Raw genomic sequence first — 21,407 nt, forward strand, 5'->3', positions numbered from 1 at the left:
CATGGAGGAGCCAGCAGGACACACTGCCTGCTGCTGCTGCTGCCAGAGTAGAGCAACAAAAAGGTTAAAGGAAAAAAAAAAAAAGTTAAGTTAAAAAAAAAAAGAAAAGGTTAAAAAAGGAGTAAAAAAAGTGAAGAAAGTGATAAAGTTTTAAAGTAAAAAAAGAAAGAAAAGTTAAAAAGTAAAAAAAGTTGAAAAGTAAAAAAAGTTTAAAAGTAAAAAAGGTAAAAAGTAAAAAAGTTTAAAAGTAAAAAGGTTAAAAAGTAAAAAAATTAAAAAGTAAAAAAATAAAAAAGTAAAACAATTGAAAAGTTAAAAAAAGGTAAAAAATTAAAAAGTAAAAAAAGTTAAAAAGTAAAAAAGTAAAAAAAGTTAAAAAGTTAAAAAGTAAAAAAAGTTAAAAAGTTAAAAAGTAAAAAAAGTTAAAAAGTAAAAAAAAGTAAAAAAGCAAAAAAAGTTAAAAAGTTAAAAAGTTAAAAAAGTTAAAAAGTAAAAAAGTTAAAAAGTAAAAAAGTTAAAAAGTAAAAATAGTTAAAAAGTAAAAAAGTTAAAAAAGCAAAAAAGTAAAAAAATTTAAAAAGTAAAAAAGTTAAAAAGTAAAAAAAGTAAAAAAGTAAAAAAGTAAAAAAAGTTAAAAAGTAAAAAAGTAAAAAAAGTTAAAAAGTAAAAATAGTTAAAAATAAAAAAGTAAAAAAAGTAAAAAGGTAAAAAAAGTTAAAAAGTAAAAATAGTTAAAAAGTAAAAAAGTTAAAAAAGTAAAAAAGCAAAAAAGTAAAAAAATTAAAAAAGTAAAAAAGTTAAAAAGTAAAAACAGTAAAAAAGTAAAAAAAGTAAAAAAAGTAAAAAAAGTTAAAAAGTAAAAATAGTTAAAAATAAAAAAGTAAAAAAAGTAAAAAGGTAAAAAAAGTTAAAAAGTAAAAATAGTTAAAAAGTAAAAAAAGTGAAAAAGTAAAAAAAATTAAAAAGTAAAAAAGTAAAAAAAGTAAAAAAGTTAAAAAAGTTAAGAAGTAAAGGCAGTTGAGTGTCCCAAGCAGCAGTAGCTTTCTCACGTCACCTCCTCCTTGCCCAGCATGGCTGCTCAGCTCTGCTCTGTGGCCAGAGCTGCAGGGGCAGTGCTGGCCACGCCAGAGGCACAGCGGCAGCCAGCTCTGATCACAGGAGGTTAGGGGTGGGAAAGGACCTCTGGAGAGCTTCCAGTCCAACCCCCCTGCCAGAGCAGGAGCAGAGAATCCAGCACAGGTCACACAGGAACACATCCAGACAGGGCTGGAAAGGCTCCAGAGAAGGAGACTCCACAACCTCTCTGGGCAGCCTGCTCCAGGGCTCTGGGACCCTCACAGTGAAGAAGTTCTTCCTGACGTTGAGCTGGAACCTCCTGTGCTGGAGTTTCCATCCCTTGCCCCTTGTCCTATCCCAGGGCACAAGTGAGCAGAGGCTGTCCCTGTCCCTTCCTTCCTGACCCCCAGCCCTCAGCTATTGATAGACATTGATCAGATCCCTCTCAGTCTTCTCCTCTCCAGACTGAACAGCCCCAGGGCTCTCAGCCTCTCCTCCCCAGGCAGTGCTGCAGTCCCTTCAGCATCCTTGTAGCCCTCCCTTGGACTCTCTCCAGCAGCTCCCTGTCCCTCTGGAACTGGGGAGCCCAGAACTGGATGCAATATTCCAGGTGAGGTCTCAGCAGGGCAGAGTGGAGGGGGAGAAGAACCTCCCTGGATCTGCTGGACACACTCCTCTTGATGCAGCCCAGGAACCCATTGGCCTTCTTGGCCCCCATGGCACATTGCTGCCCCATGCAGAGCTTGCTGTCCACCAGCACTCCCAGGTCCCAGCCCACAGGGCTGCTCTCCAGCAGATCCCCTCCCAGCCTGTACTGGAGGTGATCTGATGGAGAGCAGCCCCAAGGAGAAGGACCTGGGAGTTATTGACTTACTGCTTTGTGGTTTCTGAGAGTGTTCCAACACCTCACTGTCTGACACCCAAGCCTATGGCCTTTTGTGGTCACTGGTGGGCACTGCCAAAGGCTGGTGTTGCTGGCACAGCCTGGGCAGCCCCCAGGGGGAGGGGAAGCTGCAGTGCTTACTTCTGGCAGTCTCCACAGTCGATCAGGCCGTTGGTCTCCTTGATGGCCGGCTCGTAGATGAACACAGGGTACTCGGTGTCGCAGGGCTGCAGGGTGTCGTGCTTCTTGTGCTTGTGAGCTGCGGTGGGGAGGAGACAAGGGGAGACGTGAAGGCCAGAGGGTCATACAGGAGCACTCTGCACTCCAGGTGGAAGCATTTAAGGCTGGTGATGTAGGTAGGAGAAGCAGCCCTACCCTGTCCCCTCCCCACGCCTGCGGCCGAGAGCAGGCAGAAGGGAAGGAGATGCTGCAGGCAGTATCCAGGCAGTGAGCCCTGCTCCCACTAGGTGGTGTGGGAAAACCAGGCTATGCCATCAGTGTGCCCAATATTCCCACTTGCCTTGCCCATGCAAGCCTGGGCCCTGCCCTGCTGAAGCTCTGGGGACCACAGCACGCCAGTGACCCCCGTGGACATTTGGGCACTGGTACTCCCACGTTCAAAGGGGGGGGTGACATCCACTGAACCAGCAGCCTTAATGAAGTCCCTCCTGCCTAATCCAGCCCTGGTCCATGCCCTCTTTTTAACATTCAAAGCTGCAGCTGGGCTGGCCAGCAGTGGATCTGCCCCTGCAGGTCCATGATGGGGTCTCCATCAACTGAGGGCTCCTTCCTGAGCCCTCTGACGTTTCAGTGTGAGCCCACAGCAGGCAATTTGAGTGGTGGAATACAGGTCACATTAAAAAGAAAACCCTGCCAGCAAAGAGATGTGGCCTGAGACCACAGGGAAGCAGAATACACCTCTTGAGGACCAGCAGAGACCCAGCTAAGCACAGTGCTGGCTTCTGGAGGGAGCCATCCACTGCAGAGGCAGAGAGCAGCTGCTCCACCACTCACTCATCAGTCACATTCTGTGGGACTCCCAAAGTAATTTGGGGATGAGGAGGAGCTGATGCACCTCGCTGAGCTTCCCTAGAGAAGCAAAGGAATCCTTTCCAGGAGCTCAGCAAATTCTGTCTTGCCTGAAACTACCTCCTTGGGCCCTCTGGCCATTACCTCCTGCAGCTGGAGGTAGCCAGGTCAGCCCTTGGCTCTGTAGGGCGCAGGGGAATGTTCCCGATGGAAATGCGGAGCCCTGCTGCTCAGGCAGAGATGATTGCAGCTCATCCAACCACTAGGGTAAGGTTTGCTCCAGCAGCTTTAGTTCCGAGCACAGAAATCTCACCCTGCAGCCCTCCATTCACACAGCAGGGCTGCAGCAGGGGGGAGCAGGGAAGAGTCCTTCTGCTGTAGAGGACAAGCAGCCCGTCCCTTGGAGCAGCAGCAGCGCTGAAGATCGATAGGAGAATGCAGCACCGTGGGGTTTAATCAGCAACCGTGTAGTGAGGCGGCCCCGAGAGGGCATCCGAGATTCTGACGGGTAATTTGCATCACAACAAAACCCTGGCCGAGAGCTGGGCTGTCCTCTCCCCGGGCGCTGCAGGAGCACACAGGCAAGCAGCAGCCCGCAGAGCTCTCTAAACAATAAGCTTTAGTGAGAGGGAACAGCCGGACGACATTCTCTGACTCTCCTCTGCACCGGGTCAATCCAGCCACAAAAGACACTCAGTAAGAACCAGGACCCGCAGCCCAGACTGCCCTCTGCTGCCTCCCCCAGGTCTGTATAGAATCATAGAATTGTCAGGGGTGGAAGGGACCCCAAGGATCATCCAGTTCCAACCCCCCTGCCATGGGCAGGGACACCTCACACTACAGCAGGTTGCTCACAGCCACATCCAGCCTGGCTGCAAACACCTCCAGGCAGGAGGCTTCCACCCCCTCCCTGGGCAGCCTGTGCCAGGCTCTCACCACCCTCATGGGGAAGAACTTCTTCCTAACATCCAATCTGAATCTACCCATTTCTAGTTTTGCTCCATTCCCCCCAGTCCTATCACTCCCTGACACCCTCAAAAGTCCCTCCCCAGCTTTCTTGTAGGCCCCCTTCAGATACTGCAAGGCCACAAGAAGGTCTCCTCAGAGCCTTCTCTTCTCCAGCCTGCACAACCCCAACTATCTCAATCTGTCTCCATAGCAGAGCAGCTCCAGCCCTCTGCTCATCCTCATGTCTCTTCTCTGGACACCTTCCAGCATCTCCAGATCCTTCCTGGCACAGAGGCTCCAGAACTGGCCCCAGAGCTCCAGCTGTGGTCTCAGCAGAGTGGAGCAGAGGGGGAGAATCCCCTCCCTGGCCCTGCTGGCTCTGCTTCTCTTGCTGCAGCCCAGGCTCTGCTTGGCTCTCTGGGCTGCAAGTGCTCCCTGCTGGCTCCTCTTGAGCTTCTCCTCCCCCAGCACCCCCACATGCTGAGTACTCAAACACCTCTCTGCACCACACAGTCCCCAGTGGATGTGCCTTGTGCTTTTCTTCTCAGCTCTCAAAAAGGTCACTTGCAAGGCAGTCTCCAAGTGCAATCTGCCCAGACTGTGGGACCCACCTTTCTGTGTCATGGTTACACTGATCCAGAAGCACACAGGTCTTGGTTTCAGCATGATGCCTTGCTCTGTGTTCAGCCTGAATCAATTAAATTAACCATTGCAGGGTCCAGCAGCAGCCCTAGATGAGCTATCTCACCATTTGCTGTCCCTCTGTGCAAACCCACACTGCAGAAGCAGGGAAAAGCCTCTTCCCTTTTTGCTAAGGGAGACCTCTGACTAGCACCTGTCACAAGGACAAAGAGTACTGGGGATGCTTGGGATGAGCAGCAGAAGACCTTGTCCCAGGTGCATTGAAAAGGCTGAAACACACAGAGAATCCCTGCACAGGGAGAAGCTGCAAAGGCTCTCCAGCTCAGATCAGCTCCAGGGCTGGAAGCTGTGTTCTGGCCAGTGGAGGACTAAAGGAGGGTGAAAACCAGAGCAAGAGCCCTCTCCTTTGCCATGATTTGCTGTACTAGTGGCTGGGGAAATAGCTCCAAACTCTGAAATGGCTGTTCAGGCTGGGCCAGACCTTAGAGTCATGCTTATGGCAAGGCCACACCTTGGTCCCTCAGCCATGAGCCATCCCATTGTGTGAACCCTGGATTCACAGCATTGAGTGAGCCAGGATGCCACTGCAGCACAGCTGTTGGCGAAGGACTGGACTGGTTCTTGCTCAGAAGAACAGCTGTGATGACCACTGAGGTGCCCTGATAAAGCTGGGGCACGACTGCTTGCAATAATTTAGTGGCAAAGAGTCTTGACATTGTAGAGACTTCAGCCAGGTTCCCATTTTTCTCCTCTCCCTGCTAAAGAAAGATATCCTTCACTAGCTTCAGCTGCCTGCTATGCTATCATCAAAACAGGTGGACTTAAAGCAATACAAGAGCCAGTGGTGTGAAGGACCAGCTGCAGGAAGGAGTTAAATGAGACCATTGTCTTGGAAAAGAATGGGCTGGAAGGAGATTTGAGGCTTCTTAGCCTCAGCCAGTGTTCAGTGAGGTCTGTCATGCTGGACTTGGTAGGCTTGGAGAACTTGGCCTCAAAGAGAGTCAACTGAAGAGCCTGCATGATCCACAGCCAGGGGAATCCTGGCCAGCACTGCTTGCTGTCCTGACCTGCACACATAGAATCACAGAGTCACAGAATGGGCTGGGTTGGAAGGGACCTCCAAAGCTCATCCAGCCCAACCCCTCTGCACTCAGCAGGGACATCCTCAACTAGATCAGGTTGCCCAGAGCCCTGTCCAGCCTCACCTTGAATATCTCCAGGGATGGAGCCCCAACCACCTCCCCGGGCAACCTGTTCCAGTGTTCCACTACCCTCATGGTGCAGAACTTGTTCCTAATATCCAATCTCGATCTGCTCTGCTCTAGTTTGAAGCCATTGCCCCTGGTCCTGTCCCTGCAGGCCTTTGCAAACAGTCTCTCTCCATCCTTCTTGTAGCCCCCTTCAGGTACTGCAAGACTGCTATTAGGTCTCTCTGGAGCTTTCTCTTCTCCAGGCTGAACACCCCCAGCTCCCTCAGCCTGTCCTTGTAGCAGAGCTGCTCCAACAAGAGCTGAGCAAGAGCTGTACCCAAGCCCTGGACACAGGTCCTGAAAGACCTGTAAATAAGTGACCCTGGGTTGAGCTATGCCATGGTGGCACTCACAGGAGCAGGCACTCACTGCATCTGGAAGCAAGCAGTGGGAAGTTCACTGTGTTTAGTCCCTTCAGGTGGCACTTTTGCCCCTGGCAGCGTGGGCTAAGCCACTCACAGCAGCTGCATTTGTGTTTGGGTGAGCAGTTCATCTTGCCCTAGGCTAACTTCACCACCTGCACCAAGAGCCACTTCTCAGTCCTGTCCCAGGGCACAAGTCCCCATTTGCAATTAGATTCTTGGCCCAGGCTAAATGAAAAGAAGCTGCTTGAAAAAAATCTCCTAACTTCTGCACAGAGACAAGACCTGTGACAGAGATTATGCTTAAGCCTCCTGCCACTTAATTTGCTTGGAAGCAACACAGCTGAAGCAGTATTGGGAAGTTCAGAGAGGCCCACAGCAAATACATCAGCAGCAGAGCGCTTAGGCTGAGCCTCCGCACGCAATCGCTGGGCATCAAAGTGCTATCAGCGCTCTGAGAGGCTGCTGGTCAGGGATTAGTAAACAGCCAGAGAGAGGCTGATAACAAATTGCAAACTTTACAGCCAAGAGTGAGTTAATTCCAGGCTGTCATTGCTACCATCTGCACTTCAAGCGAGATTTTGTCAGGCGTTTGGCAACAAATCCTTCTGAGCAGCCCAGGCAGCTGCTGTGGCTTGCTGTGAACTCCACAGCCCAGACTCTGAACTTTCCCACCAGCATAAATCACACAGAACCACAGAACTATTGGGGCTGGAAAAGACCTCTGAGACCATCAAGTCCAGCCTATGACCCGACACCACAACATCAGCTGAACCATGACCCCAAGTGCCGCATCCAATCTTTTCTTACAGACCTCCCAGGTCAGGGGCTTCACTCTGGGGCACGAGACAAAACCTGCCACACAGTTACACATGCAGATCACATCATCTCATCAATTCTCTTGGAAAACACCCTCTGTGTACATTAACATAGAATCACAGAATTGTCAGGGATGGAAGGGACCTCGAGGCTCAGCCAGTTCCAACCCCTCTGCCATGGGCAGGGACACCTCACACTACAGCAGGTTGCTCACAGCCACATCCAGCCTGGCCTTAAAACACTCCAGGGATGAGGCTTCCACCACCTCCCTGGGCAACCTGTGCCAGGCTCTCACCACCCTCCTGGAGAACAACTTCTTCCAACATCCAATCTGCTGTCAAAGAAGAACCTTGTGAGCTACAGCACTCTAGGCACAGTCCTTCCTAGGCTGCACGCCTTGGCTTCATGAAAAGCTTTCCAACCTGTCCTGAAGCCCTTACAAACACAAAGAGGAATGAGACTGCTGAAAGCAGTGCAAAGTCTGGGGAAGCAAACTCACCTTCTCACCCCCTCTGAGAAGCAGATTTGCAGGGTGAGTGCAATCTGAATGCATCCTGTCCATGCACCACCAGCAGCTCTCCCCTTCCGGGAAAGCAAGAGAACTTAGGAAGCACAAACAGGCTCAGCACTGTAGACCCAGAGGAGTGCAACCAGGTGAGGGCAAACATTAGATCCCTGACCCTTAATTCCTCTGCTTGCATGCCTGAGTAGAAGTGTGCTGAATTCCCCTCTCACAAAATGTCTCCTTCTCTGCAAACTGTTGTTGTTTTTTCCTACACCAGCCTTGGCCGGCGCTCAAGAAAATGCTAACGTCTCCAGCACAAAATCAACAGTCCCTTCTTAACAACATTTCTTCCAGCCCCAGTAGTATTCCTCCACCCTGCTCCCCTCCCCCCACCAATATGGACAGTCAGGTTTTCTCATCCTTAGGCACTCTCCCTCTCCCCTCCTCTTCCCCGACTGTTTCCCTATCTCCGTCTCGCACATGCGTCTGGCTGGGCAGGGAGCACCCTGGCAGATACAAGCTAGATGTGGAAGCACAGAGATACAAACACAGCCCTAGTCTGGATTCTGTCTGGGAGAGATTTATGAGCTAGAGCTCACACTTAATCAGCTGAACTGCTCAAAAGGAGCTCTGCATTACCCTGGAGCCAGGCTGGTATTCATCAGGAGGAGCTAAACAAGGGGGTGTGGAAAAGAAGACTTAAGTTTCCCCTTACTAACTGATGTTTTATGCACACACAGAATCACAGAGCTGTCAGGGTTGGAAGGGACCTCAAGGATCAGCCAGTTCCAACCCCCCTGCCATGGGCAGGGACACCTCACACTACAGCAGGTTGCTCACAGCCACATCCAGCCTGGCTGCAAACACCTCCAGGGATGAGGCTTCCACCACCTCCCTGGGCAACCTGTGCCAGTCTCTCACCACCCTCATGGGGAACAACTTCTTCCTCACATCCAATCTGAATCTACTCACTTCTAGTCTATGAGAACTGCATCATTTTCCCTGCAAGAAGGCATGGATGGATCTTTGGTTTTGGCATAGCAACTGGAAAGAACAGGGCAGCCAGGAACCAAAGTGAAAGACATGCCATGGTGCCATGGTACCAGGGTGGTGTAGCCACTGAGGAGGCTACTGTGTCCCTTCCTTGACTGACTTCTCAGTGGCAGAGCTTCTGGCACCATCTCAGCCAGCTGAGTGAGCAATGCCTGCTCCTTTGCAGGGCAGGCAAACAGAACCAGACACTGCCTTGTCCCCATCACATCTTTCTTCAAGTTCTCTGTTCTCCAAAAGGTGGAAAAAAGTCTGTCCTAGTTTGGGATTTCTAGCTAAATTCTCCTCTCCTTGCTCTTAAGTGGTGCTACTTACAGTGATGGAAGACAGCCTTGGCTGGAAAAGTTGCATGACACACACAGATGCACAGTGGAGATGGAGCCATGGGACAGTTTCACATGATGGCAGCACAGTGAAGGGATGAATTTGCACACAGCAGCCATGGAGGTGACACAGGAGAGAGATGGGGAAAGCACAAAAGGAAATGGTGATGAACAGGGCAGCAGTGAGAACCCCCTCCCTTTTCCCTCACATCTCCTCAAACTGAAGCCATTTAGCACCCACAGCAGCTCCCTGGCTGCTTGTTCTGCAGAGAGAGAGTCCCTCCTGCACTGCCACAAGGACTGCACTTCCTCACCAGCATGTTAAGCAGCAGCCAGGGTCATGTAAGAGCATAGCTGCAACCTCTGGAGATCCTTTTTTGGAGGAGGTGAGTGAGACCTAAACCTTCCCAAGCCACTGGGCTGGTTCTCTGACTAGAAGGCAATTCTGCTTTCTGAAGGTTGGCTGTTTGCCCATGACACCAGCAGACCTCAGCACAGGGATGTGGTTAGCAGGGCTGGCACAGTACCACTGTCTCCACTAAAAGCATCAACACCTGGTGAGGATGCCATAATGGTACCTGCCTGGCTCTGCAGGGCACCCCTCACCCTTTCCTTTTGGTCACCCCAGGGCCATCAATGCACCCTGCTGCCTGCAGGAGCAGGGATGAGACCGCAGGGGCTGCCAGGGTGAGCTCAGCAGGCAGCACTGCACCTGCAGGGCAGGTCAGTGGGTTTAAATCCAGCCATCCCCCCCCACTGCACACAGCTGTTGTACAATACCATATGTTCTGTCTTCCAGTGAGGGTTTAGTGGTCAAATGAAGACCCTCAATGTTACTGAATCTCACAGGTTTCTGGCTAGCTTGCTGGGAGCCCTGCTAGGCTCCAAAGAGCCTCTTGCTCCAGCCCAGCTCTGTCCTGGTCTGTAGGTCACCCTCAGCAAAGGCTGGAATGGAGTCTTCCCAACCAAAAGGCTTTGCAGCTGGTGGTTTCTTTCATCCCACTGCATGTAGGACAGGGCTTCTCAGAAAGAACAGCCTCCTCCTGCCCTGGCAATTGCCCTGAGGAAAGCAAGCAGCATGCTCTGAGCTGCACACACATCACTCTGATGGCAGCCTTAAGTGGGGGTGGAAATGAGGGGAGATGGAGTGGTCCCCATCTGGAAGCATCCCACCACTGTTCCAGTGCCTGTGGAGGGAGAGGTGGTGAGGCAGAGGATGGATCCTGACATGAGGCCAGGCTTCCCCATGCAGTGGCTGTAACACTTACGTACTCTGGGGCTGCTGGACTCTTGTGTACTCACCATCTGCCAAGTTGTCTGAGTGCCAGAAGCTACTCATGTTAAACTCCAAAAGGAAGCTGTCAAAAGAGCAAGAACAGAGGATGCTTTTTAAGCAGCCTGCAGGTGCTGGGGAGCTGGCCCTGCTGCCCCCTGACTAGCAGTTCTGAAATGTTTACTATGAACTTGCTGGCAGTGGAACTCCAAGAGATATTTATTTTTAATTGTTGGTTTGGTGGTGTTTTTTTTTCCCTTCCCCACATGATAAAGTGCAGCTCTGTATCATGGGATCTATACTATGGAATAGCTGAAGGGGCTTTTTCTGTGCAGGGGCCTGGCCAGTGAAGGGAGGAATGAGCAGAGCAGCCCCCGAGGCTGAGGGCATTCAGTCACCTTAAGACCCACCTGAGAAGCAGACATGGATGGCTGTACTCTGGCTCCTTGGGAACAGCTGCATGTCACATTGAATTGTTCTGCACCAATATGCTCAGGTCCTCAGAGATGGATCTTTTCCACACCATCCCTTTTGCACACCCAGAAAGCTGAGCAGTGACCTTTTCATCCTAATTTGAGCCTGAACTCCGATTTCCCCCCATCCGTTTGAGGTGAACCTGAATCCAGAGCTTGAGTCAAGCTCTCTGCTCCCTTGGCTATCACTCACACCTGAGCCCCCTGCCTTCCTGTGCTGGGTTGAAAATTCCCCCCAACATTACATTTGCCAGCCCAGCCCAGCTGGAAGCAAATGAAGGCTGTATTGACAGGCAAAACTACAACCTACAAGGAAAGGCAAGGAACATGTACAGCATACACAGGCTTTGCAATATTTACAGGTGTTTACAAAGAGCACAAGAACCCTCCTGGCCAAAGAGCAGGGGAGCTGCTAATAGCTTCCCACTGCCTGCCTCCCTCCTAACCCCCTGGACACAAAGGAGCAAGTGAAAGAGCAGAGGGTTGACAGAACTTAGCCAAAACAATGCTGCCAAGGTCAGCAGAAGCCAGCAGAAGCACCAAGTTAGTGTCTCCCAGAGCAAAGCAGAAGCCAGCAGAAGCACCAAGTTAGTGTCTCCCAGAGCAAAGAAGCCAAAAGAGAGAGAGATTCTTTGCCAAACTAATTCTTACAGAATAGAATAGAATGTGGCAGGCAGCTTTCCAATGGGATTGGTGAGAACTTATCATCCTTTCCCTTTTCCCACCCAGTGGTGATTTAGTTACATCCCACCACTTTCTGTTCAAGATCTGTGGAAAATTTTAAAGGTACAGCCTAAAACTACCACACTTCCCTCCTTCAGCCCTCACCCAGGGAGGTGTGCATTTGCTCCCTTCACAGAGGAGACAGCAAGAGGACTCGGCATCCAGGATCTGCACGGGGCCCCGGGAGACTCAAGTCCTACTTCTGACTGCCTCTTTGTACTGAGTGACTTCAGGTAAATCCCAGACCCACTCTGGGCCTCTGCCTCTCAAAATGGGAATAGTAATAGTTTTCTGTGTCCCAGGAGCAAGGTGCTGAGCTGAATGTCAGGAGGAGGCTGAGAGCGATGCCCTACAGAGGGAGTGCTCCACCTGCGGCTTCCTCAGCCCTCGCCCCCATCGGCCTGAGCCTCCCCAGCACCCCCATCCTGTGGTACTCACATGAGAAAATCACTGATCAGCCATTTCACTGCTGCTAGAAAGGCATAAATCGGCTGGAGAACGAAAGAAGAAAGGAGAAACACCATAAGCACCTGGTCAGAGAGTCTATCATGCCATGCAGGACCCTGCACTTCAGAGGGGTTCCCTGCGCCGCCCGGAGCAGTTGCAGACCAGCTGGGAACGCAGGGCCCGGGCACCGCTGCAAAGCATTCCAAATACATCAGAAGCCAGCAGGGCTGCCTTGCCACTAATAATATCCTCTCACCCCCTCCCTGTCAGGGTGAAGGAGTTTATCAGAAATGCATGAAGGACTTTGAAGATGTAATTGCTTGATGATTTCTCTCCAGTATGGATGACCTTGAGAGCTCAGAGCAGGAGAGGCACACGGCTAAATGGGACACCACCCGCCCAGGATGCTTTCATGTTCTGGCAGCAAGGGGTGTTTCTGGGACAAGTGACAGCATTGTCCAGGATTTAGCATTATCTGCCATTGATTGATTATGCTTAACTGTGTGCTTTCATCCAGCTTTCCCTCAGGATGGCATGACTTCTCTCAGCTCCCTGCTTTGCAGCTGCAAATTGGGACCCCTGCACGGTCCCAGGGACAATCCAGCTGCAGAGGATCCTGCACAGGGCTGCTTTGCTGCCTGGTACCCCGTGGCTGATTTTTAGCTCTCCCTCTCATCATCACACCTCAGACCCAAGCCAGATCCAGCAGCCACAGGACACAAGATAATGTTCCATTACTGCCAGCTGACTTACCTTCAGCTGGAATAAGCCAGCAAATAACAGTGGAATGTATATAGGTGGTTGGGAATTGGAGTGGGGTTTTGTGCAGGTACCTGAAACCCTGACTTGTCTGGATTGCTTCCTATTCAAAGGTTCTGCTAGGAGGAGAAAAGGAGAGAGGGAGGCTGAGTGCTTAGCTTTTCATTTTCTTCCCAGTTCACCTCATTTTTGGCAGCCCAGATTTTGTGCCATTTCCCTCAGCAGCCAGAATTGGAGGCTATGATCAAGCAAATATTTGCACCATGATCACAGTTGTTTACCTATCCCTCTGAAGTATACCAAAGGGACATGTTGGGAAAAGGCAATATTTTGTTGAAAATTCTTTTCCTGGGGGGGTGGTGAGGGGAAGACAATGATATGCTGTGAAAGAAGTCCTTCCAGCACACCACTGTGGGGTTTTGTGTTTGGTTTGGGGTTGGCTCTTTTTAATGCTTTGTCAGGGTTGGAAGGGACCTCAAGGATCATCCAGATCCAACCCCCCTGCCATGTCCCCTGCAGGGACACCTCACACTACAGCAGGGTGCTCACAGCCACATCCAGCCAGGCTGCAAACACCTCCAGGGGTGAGGCTTCCACCACCTCCCTGGGCAACCTGTGCCAGGCTCTCACCACCCTCATGGGGAAAAACTTCTTCCTGACATCCAGTCTGAATCTTACCCACTTCTAGTTTTGCTCCAGCCTCCCCAGTCCTATCACTCCCTGACACCCTAAAAAAGTATGAACCCTCTGGTCATGCCAGCAATAAACACATCCCTCTTCAGGGTTGCTTCAGCTGGTCTGAAGTGGCCTGAGTGTTGACTAATTCCTTTAGCTCTCACAGTATCACAGTATCACAGTATCACTTAGGTTGGAAAGGACCTCGAGGATCATCGAGTCCAACCTATCAACACAGACCCCATGACTAGACCATGGCACCAAGTGCCACATCCAATCCCCTCTTGAGCACCTCCAGGGTCGATGACTCAACCACCTCCCTGGGCAGCACATTCCAATGACTCTCTCGGTGAAGAACTTTCTCCTCACCTCGAGTCTAAACCTCCCCTGGCACAGCTTGAGACTGTGTCCTCTTGTTCTGGTGCTGGTTGCCTGGGAGAAGAGACCAACCCCTTCCTGGCTACAACCTCCCTTCAGGGAGTTGGAGAGAGCAAGAAGGTCTCCCCTGAGCCTCCTCTTCTCCAGGCTAAGCAGCCCCAGGTCCCTCAGCCTCTCCTCACAGGGCTGTGCTCAAGGCCTCTCCCCAGCCTTGTTGCCCTTCTCTGGACACGTTAGGAAGGCAGAGTGTGATTAGATAACCAGCTTGTATCAGCCTGGAGAGAGGTTGCATTTGGGTGCTGGCAAAACTCTCCCATCTGACAGTTTGTTAGCATTTCTCAGCAGCATTAAGCTCGCTCTCAGTTGCTCCAAGCCCACTCACACTTCCCTGAGAGGCTGAGAGCTTTCTCCCAGATGCTCTGTTCCCTGACAGTGCAACTGAGTAAACCCATGACCTTTAAAATCATTTCTGTTCATTTCAGCTTCTAGCTGCTTCCTTGGTTTTTAGCAGAAGCCTGGCATAGCCTAGACCCTGTCCTCTCCTTGCTCCTTCTAATTTCCAGTGGGATCTTATGCACCAATGGAGACCCAGAGTGGAAACCACAGCCAGTGTCTGTCACTGCCACAGAAATCTACCTTACATGGAATCATGGAATTGTGACGGCTGGAAGGGACCTCAAGGATCAGCCAGTTCCAACCCCCCTGCCATGGGCAGGGACACCTCACACTACAGCAGGTTGCTCACAGCCACCTCCAGCCTGGCTGCAAACACCTCCAGGCATGAGGCTTCCACCACCTCCCTGGGCAACCTCTGCCAGCAGCTCTCTTCTGGTTACTGAATTTATGTTTGGGTTTGGATGTTCCCATCACCGACAGAAGACATCTGCTAAACTCTTGTGAGGTATGTGCTACAGCAGGGTGTTGGAGATGTCACACAGAATCAGTAAGGTTGGAAAAGACCTCAGAAATCATCAAGTCCAACCTATCCCCCAACACATCATGACTAACTAAACCATGGTTCCAAGTGCCACATCCAATCCTTTTTGGAGCACCTCCAGGGATGGTGACTCCACCACCTCCCTGGGCAGCACATCCCAATGGCAAATCTCTCTGTCTGGGAAGAACTTTCTCCTCACCTCCAGCCTAAACTTCCTCTGGCACAGCTTGAAACTGTGTCCTCTTGTTCTGGTGCTGCTTGCCTGGGAGAAGAGACCAACCCCCACCTGGCTACAACCTCCCTGCTGGGAGTTGTTGACAGCAGGAAGGTCTCCCCTGAGCCTCCTCTTCTCCAGGCTAAACAACCTCAGCTCCCTCAGCCTCTCCTCACAGGGCTGTGCTCCAGACCCCTCCCCAGCCTTGTTGCCCTTCTCTGGACACCTTCAAGTGTCTCAATGTCCTTCTTAAACTGAGGGCCCCAGAACTGGACACAGGGCTCCATGCAGCCCAGCCCAGGGGGGCTGCATGGCTCCGATACGTACACTGAGCAGGGGCTGGGCGCCGCTGTGGTGGTGGTAGGGGACTTTGCACATCGCCTGGTAATCATACATGGTCACCCTGCAACCAAAACAAAACAAGCAAGCAGTCAGGGGCAAGCAGAGCAGATGCCTAAGGGGCACACACACACATCAGCCTTTCCTTAAAATGTCCCCTACAGAAGGATGAAAGTGGTGGCCTTGGTTCTCTGGTCAATGCTGTTTTGCAAAGTGGGAAATGCAGGCTCTGGGTTAATGCAACGGGGTCAGCATGGGAGGAAATACTTCCCTAGGTTCAGGAGGTGAAGCAGGAGAATTATAATTGTAACCAGCTCAGGTCCCACTAGGTCCTGTTTTCAAGCCACTGGAACTCCTAACTCGCTTTTGACACGGGCTGAGGAGTGGAGTTAGGCAAACAGAGGGAACCTAGGAGACAGAGAATGCGCTCAGCCAGATGCAATGCCATGTGGGGAGTGGGGGGCAATCAGACAGCCGCTCATGGAAAGGCCATTCAAGGGGTAAGAGGAAGAGCTGAAGCAGTTTATAGCCAAAATGCCAAGAAGTGTTTTCCCTAGCGTCTTGCCCTGGAAAAGACAAGAGGAGCTGCTGCTTTCTGGCCACACAGAGGTCACAGGATCACAGCATCACAGGATGTTAGGGACTGGAAGGGACACAAAGAGATCTTCCAGTCCAACCCCCCTGCCAGAGCAGGACCAGAGAATCCAGCACAGGTCACACAGGAACACATCCAGACAGGGATGGAAAGGCTCCAGAGAAGGAGACTCCACAACCTCTCTGGGCAGCCTGCTCCAGGGCTCTGGGACCCTCACAGTCAAGAAGTTCTTCCTCATGTTGAGGTGGAACCTCCTGTGCTGCAGTTTCCATCCATTGCCCCTTGTGCTATCCCAGGGCACAAGTGAGCAGAGCCTGTCCCTGTCCCTTCCTTCCTGACCCTCAGCCCTCAGCTATTGATAGGCATTGATCAGATTCCCTCTCAGTCTTGTCCTCTCCAGACTGAACAGCCCCAGGGCTCTCAGCCTCTCCTCCCCAGGAAGTGCTGCAGTCCCTTCAGCATCCTTGTAGCCCTCCCTTGGACTCTCTCCAGCAGCTCCTGTCCCTCCTGAACTGGGGAGCCCAGAGCTGGATGCAATATTCCAGGTGAGGTCTCAGCAGGGCAGAGTAGAGGGCAGGGGATCAGGAATTAGGTGCTTTGCAGTGGGTGGGAGAGCAGGAGATGAGGGGAAATGGTGTGTGGTGAGGATGGCAGAGCAAGGCAGCAGAAGAGGCAGGTAGCTGAAGCAACTCTTGCATCAAAAGCAGAGAGTCTCATGCATCACATTTGGCCTTTCTACTGCTCAAGTGCTGCTCATGGGGACCAATATGCTCTGCACCACATACCACCTGAAGAAAGGGAAGTGCAGCCTGGAGAGAATAGAATAGAATAGAATAGAATAGAATAGAATAGAATAGAATAGAATAGAATAGAATAGAATAGAATAGAATAGAATAGACCAGGTTGGACGAGACCTTCAAGATCATCGTGTCCAACCCATCAACCAGTCCAACCAACCTAAAGAACTAAACCATGGCACCAAGCACCCCATCAAGTCTCCAACTTACCTCCTGAACATGCCCATGTTTAGCAGCTGGGTCATCACTGAGCCATCCACTGCACCAAAAAACTTTCCAGTCTGCAAGAACAAAAAAGGTGTGGGGGGAACAAAGAATCATAGAATCAACCAGGTTGGAAAACACCTCAGAGATCATCAAGTCCGACCTATGGCCTAATACCTAACACCTCCTGACAACTAAACCCTGCCTCCAAGTGCCACATCCAATCCCCTCTTGAACACCTCCAGGGATGGGGACTCCACCACCTCCCTGGGCAGCACATTCCAGTGGTCAATTACTCTTCCTGGGAAGAACTTTCTCCTCACCTCCAGCCTAAACTTCCCCTGGCACAGCTTGAGACTGTGTCCTCTTGTTCTGGTGCTGCTTGCCTGAGAGAAGACCCCAATCCTGGTGCCACTTGGTGCCATGGTCTAGTCATGGGGTCTGTGTTGATAGGTTGGACTCAATGATCCCCGAGGTCCTTTCCAACCTAAGTTATACTGTGATACTGTGATACCCCCACCTGGCTACAACCTCCCTTCAGGGAGTTGGAGAGAGCAAGAAGGTCTCCCCTGAGCCTCCTCTTCTCCAGGCTAAGCAACCCCAGCTCCCTCAGCCTCTCCTCACAGGGCTGTGCTTCAGACCCCTCCCCAGCCTTGGTGCCCTTCTCTGGACACATTGGAGCAGCTCAACATCTTTCTTGAATTGAGAAGCCCAGAACTGGACACAAGACTCAAGGAGTGGCCTAACCAGTGCTGAGCACAAGGCACAATGAATTCCCTGCTCCTGCTGGCCACACTGTTCCTGATACAGGCCAGGATGCCCTTGGCCTTCTTGGCCACCTGGGCACACTGCTGGCTCATGTTCAGCTGCTGTCCCCCAGTACCCCCAAGTCCCTTTCTGCCTGGCAGCTCTCAGCCACTCTGACCCCAGCCTGTAGCTCTGCATGGGGTTGCTGTGGCCGAAGTGCAGCCCCTGGCACTTGGACTGGTTGAATGCCATCCTGTTGGGCCCTGCCCATCTGTGCAGCCATCTAGGGCATGCCAGTGACAATGCTGAACCAGAGGTAGTTTTGTGTCTCCCTAGCACATCTGGAGCAGCCTCTTCATAGGTGTCTAGTGGGTACACTGCTGAAAGACAGCTCAGTGGTGGTACCTGCTTCCAAGTGGGAGCTAGATAAAGTGACATGTGCCAGTAACATAAGTAAATGCTGAGAAGGATGGGATCAACGGGCTGATCACCTGCCACAAGTGAGCTGGAGCCACAGGAGTTGACTCTGCTGGGAAGAGAGTCTGCCTGGCTGTTGGCTTGCACCTGTTTTAAGTAAGCCAGGGGAGCAGATCCCATGAACTTACAGAACTACAGGTGGTGGCAGGATGTGGCCCCCACAGAGACAGCATTCAGGAACACCTCCCTGTGGTGCAGCATTACCCACAGCACCAATAAAATGGCCAAATGCTGCACAGCTCCACGAGATACTGCCTGCCTGGGGGCCTGCTTTACAAGAAGGCAGCACTGAGCTGTGTCCTTTGGCTGGCTGGAAAGCTCGAGGGAGGACTTCCCCCACTGCCAGCTGGGCATCCGGCACCGCTCTCCCTGCGCTTGAGAATGATTTAGCCCACACAAGTCCCCGCAGCTCCTGACAGAGACAGGCAAAGTCAAGCTGCAGACATCTAGGCAGGTTGACTCACTGGGACCCTGGGCTGTCTTGTGAAGCTTTGTTAAGCCACATTCTCTCTGCATCTGAACTCCTGAGTGTCTTCTCCTTGAGCCGCTCTGCCGGCCCACAGCTGCAGTGCCTTTGGAGAGCTGCTCCCCTGCTGCCCTGGGTGAGCTGACCCACTGTGGGTGTTTTAAGCTATGCCTTTAAAAGCTTTTCACAGATCTTGAACAGAAAGTAGTAAAAATGTAAATAAATCAGTGTTGGGTGTGAAAAGGAAAAGGAAGAGCATTCTAACCAATGCCATTGGAGAGACATCTGCCATAAGATTTAGTTCCCAAGACAATTCCTCTCTCTCCTTGCTTCCTGAGGCTGGGAGATACTAACTCTGTGCTTCTGCTGGCTTCTGATTCACCTTGGCTGCATTATTTTGGCTAAGTCTAACAGCCCTCTGCTCCTCTCTCTTGTCCCTTTTGTGCAGGGGAGTAAGGGGGAGGCAAGAGGCAGAAGCTAGTAGCTTCCCCTGGTCCTTGCCCAGGGGAGGTCCTTGTGCTGTTTATCAGTTGTAAATCCCTGTAAATGTTGTAACTGCTGGAGCTTCTGTGCATGCTCATTGCATTCCACTGCAGATTGCAGTGTTGCTTGTAAATACAGCTTCCTTTGCTTCCAGCTGGGCTGGTCTGGCAAAGCTACTGTTGGGGAGGGGGGGATGTTCAACCCACCACACTCAGCAGGCCCCACACAGTGCACCACACAGCGTTGGTTAGGCAGCAAATAGCATTTTTACAGCTCACTTCTGTACAAGCCCTGAGCAGGCAATAACCCAGACAACACAACACAGCACAAACCAATCCATCCCTTTAGCTCCCACACTGTGTAAGCTGTGGCACAGGCTGCACCCTAGCATGTCTGAGCAGGTGACAGATGACTTGATTGATTTGAGTGGGGCATTTCCACTACAAGAAAATCAAACCAAACCCAAACCCTCAGGCAGATTTACCTAAGATCCTATGGTGAGCATCTCACAGTAGTGTTGCATCGCCCTGAGCCCCTCCCCAGCAGGCTTCAGAAGGCATTTCACTGTATCTAAGTGGATGTATAACACCAGCACCCCATTTGGGCTGTAATCATTTCAGACAGACTCTGATGTGTCTGAGCAAGCGCTCACTTTCTTTCACCTCCCTCACTCTTTCAATCTGAGTAGGGATGTGGGGAGGCCAGCTGCTTCCAGTGAATACCACCCTGCAGCCCCTGCAGAAGGCCAGGCAGTGAGACTTGGTGCAGTGCAAGCTGGAGCTGGTGAGGCAAGTGCTGCTGCAGGACTGTGAATGGGGCCTGCCCTGTGCAGAGGTGCTGGTGTCTGACCATGTCTCTGCAGGTAGGATGCAGTTCTACAGGTGCAGCTACGAGGAGCTGATAGTGTAACTGAGAGTGAGCCTGGGGAATGTGTTCAGGAAAGCATCAGCAAACTGGCCTTCAATTCTGATCTGGATAGACTCATAGAAGAATCATAGAATGGTCCAGGCCAGAAGGGACCTCCAAAGCTCATCCAGTCCAACCCCCCTGCAGCCAGCAGGGATATCCTCAACTTGATCAGGTTGCCCAGGGCCCTGTCAAGTCTTGCCTTGAATATCTCCAGGGATAGGGCCACAACCACCTCCCTGGGCAACCTGTTCCACTTCCCTTATAGTGAAGAACTTCTTCCTGACATCCAATCTCAATCTGCTCTGCTCTAGTTTGAAGCCATTGCCCCTGGTCCTGTCCCTGCAGGCCTTTGCAAACAGTCTCTCTCCATCCTTCTTATAGCCTCCTTCAGGTACTGGCAGGTTGCTATTAGGTCTCCCCACAGCCTTCTCTTCTCCAATCTGAACACCCCCAGCTCCCTCAGCCTCTTCTTGTAGCAGAGCTGCTCCAATCCCCTGATCACTTTTGTGGCCTCCTCTGGACCCTCTCCATCAGGTCCATGTCCTTCCTGTGTTGAGAGCTCCATGCCTGTACACAGTACTCCAGGTGAGGCCTCACCAGAGCAGAGCAAAGTGGTAGAATCACCTCTCTGGATCTGCTGGCAGTGCTGCCCTGGATGTAGCTCAGGATGTGATTTGCTATCAAAGGTCAGTGCTGTTCTATATACCCTGTGCAAGCAGTAACACAGGAAAGCATCACTCAGCAGAAAACAGAGTGGTCCTGTACTGAAACAATGCTTTGCAAAGCAGCTCTCATCCAGACATGCTTCCTCCAGTGCCTGGCTGCTGCTCTCCCAGGTGCCCCTCTGCTGTGTTTCTCCCAGCTCCTAGCCCTGGGCAGGTTTCCACAGGCCCTGGCAATTTGAGAGGTTCACAGCACCAAGCATCACTTCTGGCATCCTGCATGCCACATGCTGCAGCATATCCCCGGGCAGCTGAGGGTGTACAGGGTACACATGCAGGCTGTGCAGAGGGCAGAGCACACACATGGCTCAGAAGGTACATCCCTGCCCACAGACATATGCAGCCCTGCTTTGCTGGCTCCTTGTGCAGTCTGTGCTTTGGGTACACACAGAAGCTGCAGAATAACTTTCACTCAGCTGGGCCAGGCTCTGGGTGAGTGCACAGCCTGCCTGCTGCACGGCTCTGACAGCCAGCCCTGGCTTCTCCCCCTGCTCTGCCCTGCCCTGCCCTGCCCTGCCCTGCCCTGCCCTGCCCCGGGGGCATCTTGGCCTGTTAGCTGGCAGCCTGCACTCTGTCCCTGGAGCCCCACCTGCGCACAGCTTGCAGACTACCCTGAAAGATGCCTCAGGGAGAAGGCAGCAGGCCTAGAAAAAGAGGTTTAGTGATTGGGAGGACATCTGGATGCAGCAGGCAGAAGGAGCTCAGGACCTATGATGTGCTGGCACGGAAAGGCAGCTAAAAGTTCAGGAGCTGTCCTGGGGCTAGAGCTGCAAACATCAGCAGAAACGTGCTGAGGAGCAGCCCTGATGGAGCACAGCCTCAACCTGACACTCACTTCTCCTTCCTCCCCTGCCCTAGACCACAGGGTCCTCTCTCTCCCTCCCTCCCTCCCTTCTCCTGGCTCTGGCTATTAACTCTGCTC

At 51.6% G+C, this 21,407-nt stretch overlaps 1 protein-coding gene and 1 pseudogene across 1 annotated transcript in view; one reads left to right on the top strand and one right to left on the bottom strand.

The window, feature by feature from the left end:
* Positions 1–2,076: 2,076 nt before the first annotated feature.
* The window catches only part of CACNA2D4 (calcium voltage-gated channel auxiliary subunit alpha2delta 4), a 197,890-nt gene continuing 178,559 nt past the window's right edge, over positions 2,077–21,407 (bottom strand). Inside the window, 5 exon segments of the mRNA XM_068141829.1 lie at positions 2,077–2,198; positions 10,170–10,225; positions 11,775–11,827; positions 15,074–15,149; positions 16,688–16,758. Of these exon segments, the coding sequence (XP_067997930.1) occupies positions 2,077–2,198; positions 10,170–10,225; positions 11,775–11,827; positions 15,074–15,149; positions 16,688–16,758 (378 nt within the window).
* On the top strand, positions 2,700–8,086 carry LOC137443297 (uncharacterized; annotated as a pseudogene).

The sequence above is a fragment of the Melanerpes formicivorus genome, unplaced genomic scaffold (assembly GCF_026170545.1).
Source record: "Melanerpes formicivorus ecotype bairdi unplaced genomic scaffold, bMelFor1.0.p_v2 SCAF_8, whole genome shotgun sequence".
In the NCBI taxonomy this organism is placed as follows: Eukaryota; Metazoa; Chordata; class Aves; order Piciformes; family Picidae; genus Melanerpes; species Melanerpes formicivorus.